The sequence below is a fragment of the Montipora capricornis genome, chromosome 8, assembly GCF_036669925.1.
Source record: "Montipora capricornis isolate CH-2021 chromosome 8, ASM3666992v2, whole genome shotgun sequence".
In the NCBI taxonomy this organism is placed as follows: domain Eukaryota; kingdom Metazoa; phylum Cnidaria; class Anthozoa; order Scleractinia; family Acroporidae; genus Montipora; species Montipora capricornis.
In genome coordinates, this window is record NC_090890.1 from 52285848 (window position 1) to 52288347 (window position 2500).

Here is a 2500-nt window from a genome sequence, read left to right on the forward strand (position 1 = left end):
GTTTTCGCCTCTAAGAGCAAATATGTTGTTTGTTTCAATAAAATTTTCGCTGGAAAAGGATTCTGTGGTATTTTCTGCCTTTTTGAATTATAATATCATGTTGTGTATTGAATTTTCGAGCTTAAGGTTCAAATGTGATATGGGAGAAGTTTTTTAGTATTGCTCTGTAAGCAGGAAGGGTTCACAGGCCTGTCGGAAGCGTGCTTGAGTTACAACAAAATGAGGCCCAAAATCAGTGAAAACTTGTGACGCAGATGAATAATAAAGTAGCTGCTATTTCCAAAATGATGGAATTACCTGGTGATAAATAACGTCGTACGCGTCTTGGAGAGTAAATTTTGACTTTGCATAAACAAGAGTTGGGCGATTGTGATCTTTGTTTTGACTTCGCTCATTTCATTGTCAAACTTTATAACACTTGACAGAAAAAGAAACTTACAAAAACCCGGTATCTTGCCATCATTTGACACAGATGCTTCACTGTTTGGCGAGTAAACATGCCGCGGTAACTTAATCACGGCGCCCGCTGAATTCCGGCCATGTCACTTTCGATTTTGCAATTTACTTGAACGTAGCAAAAATCTCCCAAAATGTTTGTCGCTGATCGTAACTTTTTATTTTCACGTGACGTCATCACCTTCCAAAATCTAAAACTAAAGATCCACCAAAGTTTTTATCCTCATCAGGCATAAGAGGCGGCATATCTATATCTGTTGACAATTTCACAGCTCAATAGCGTGCTTCGTTTGGAAACCAGAGCATTTTGAATTTCCGGATTATTTAGGTGCGTGACACAAAGCTACGATCAAGTTTGTTGAAAAATATATACTTATCTCATGATTTTGAGCCCTTTTAGAAGTTAGAGCATTAGGAAAAGTGCTTATGTAAATGCTTGTTTTTTCAGTAGTGATAATCAGTCGCCTAGATAGCCAAAGTCAGTTCCAGATGTTTACACTATTTTCCGGCCTGCGAAACATTTCGACGAATATCTGAAGTTTGGGGAAACGCAGAGGCCTAAAACTTGGACAAGTGTCTTATTTCTTTATCTTCTATAAGATAACAATTTCTTAGCGTTTTGCACTGGATAGTTTTTGATTTATTTTTTTTATTGCGTGACAGTGAAAACGATCTATATTCAAGGTTCAAAATTAATGTTGTTTTCATGTCGTAAATATTTTATTGTCGATCGAGCTTCCGGGAAACTTCGTTCTGCTCTTTGTGAAAACTGTGTATCAATATTTATTTGCTTTTTCATCAATATTTGTTTTGCATAAAGCAAGCTAACAGAATCTGTACCTTGCTGAGTTCGCATTTGTTAGCGTTAATAGTATTTTCGGTCAGATGTTTCTGTTTTTTTATGAGGGGTTTATTGTTTTGGTCTCCCATCCCAACACTAACCCCGCGAAACAGGGCTTGACTTCAGTGAAGTTTAGTATTACAAAGTTTTCGGATGCTCATAGGGCACACTTGTGGTGAAAAGAAGTTGTGAGGGAACTTGAAAATTATCAACATGTCAGCCCAGAAGCCAATGTTTCTCGCTTCTCTTTTATTTGTTATTCTTCAGAGACTGGAATGCTGTATTTCAATACCACACAATTCAGTGCCTTCTGATTTTCTGTAGCACGTACCACAGGCAAGCCAGTGTATGCTTCACAGAAGCATCTAGTTTCATTTGCAATGTGTGACGCTTTTAAATTTTGACACCCTCCTCGAAATGGCAGTGTTACTGTCGATTCGAAGATGTTTAACATTCATCCATCACCTAAAAACTCCAACATTTGATACCTTGAAGAGGAAATTAAAGTCCTACCAAAGGTCAAATTTTATCAAATATTTGGACGCTTATACGTACTGATTTTTGACATAAATCCCTCGTCACTTAAACAGAACATTTAACTGAACAATAGCGAACTTGACAACCATGATGTCGTGTACACAAATCTTTGAACATCGCTGAAATATCAAAGTCAGGGGGCAACGAATTTAAACTCGTCGGAAGTGAACAACAGTTTACCAGTGTAATGAACCCGACAACTGCTTCCTAGCAGGTTTATGCATTAGAGGAGGATTAAGATTACATAAGGAAACGCATTCCGTGGCTTGATAACTTACCATATTTACAACAAAAATGCAGTTTGCGTCTTCAATGAAAATTTGAGGTAAGAAAGTTTTGAACTATTGTAAATATGTACATACATGAAAAAAGGAGTAACTGGATCTAAGATGGTTAAAGGGAGAACATTGCTGAAATACAAAATCGTGACACCGCTAAAATTTCGAGTGTAGTGATCTCCGCTGCAGTTGTGTAGCAGCTCTCCTCCACTGGCTGTTGTTGCAAAGCTGTGATTTGTTTAGCGATATAAATAACGAAAATACCATTAAGTTTTCCCTTTGTCTTAGCACGGACGTTTGAGAATTACTCACTTGGGAATGTTGAGAATCTACTGATCGATTTAATATAATAATGCTTACGTTTAACATCCAAGTTAATCACGCTCGG

At 37.3% G+C, this 2500-nt stretch overlaps 1 protein-coding gene across 1 annotated transcript in view; it reads right to left on the reverse strand.

Moving 5' to 3' along the window:
* Nucleotides 1-2500, reverse strand: part of LOC138059653 (kin of IRRE-like protein 2) — a 7859-nt gene that overhangs the window by 4645 nt on the left and 714 nt on the right. Inside the window, exon 2 of the mRNA XM_068905266.1 lies at nucleotides 2473-2500. This exon is cut by the window's right edge and continues 332 nt beyond it. Within this exon, the coding sequence (XP_068761367.1) occupies nucleotides 2473-2500 (28 nt within the window). The remainder of the gene's footprint in view (nucleotides 1-2472) is intronic.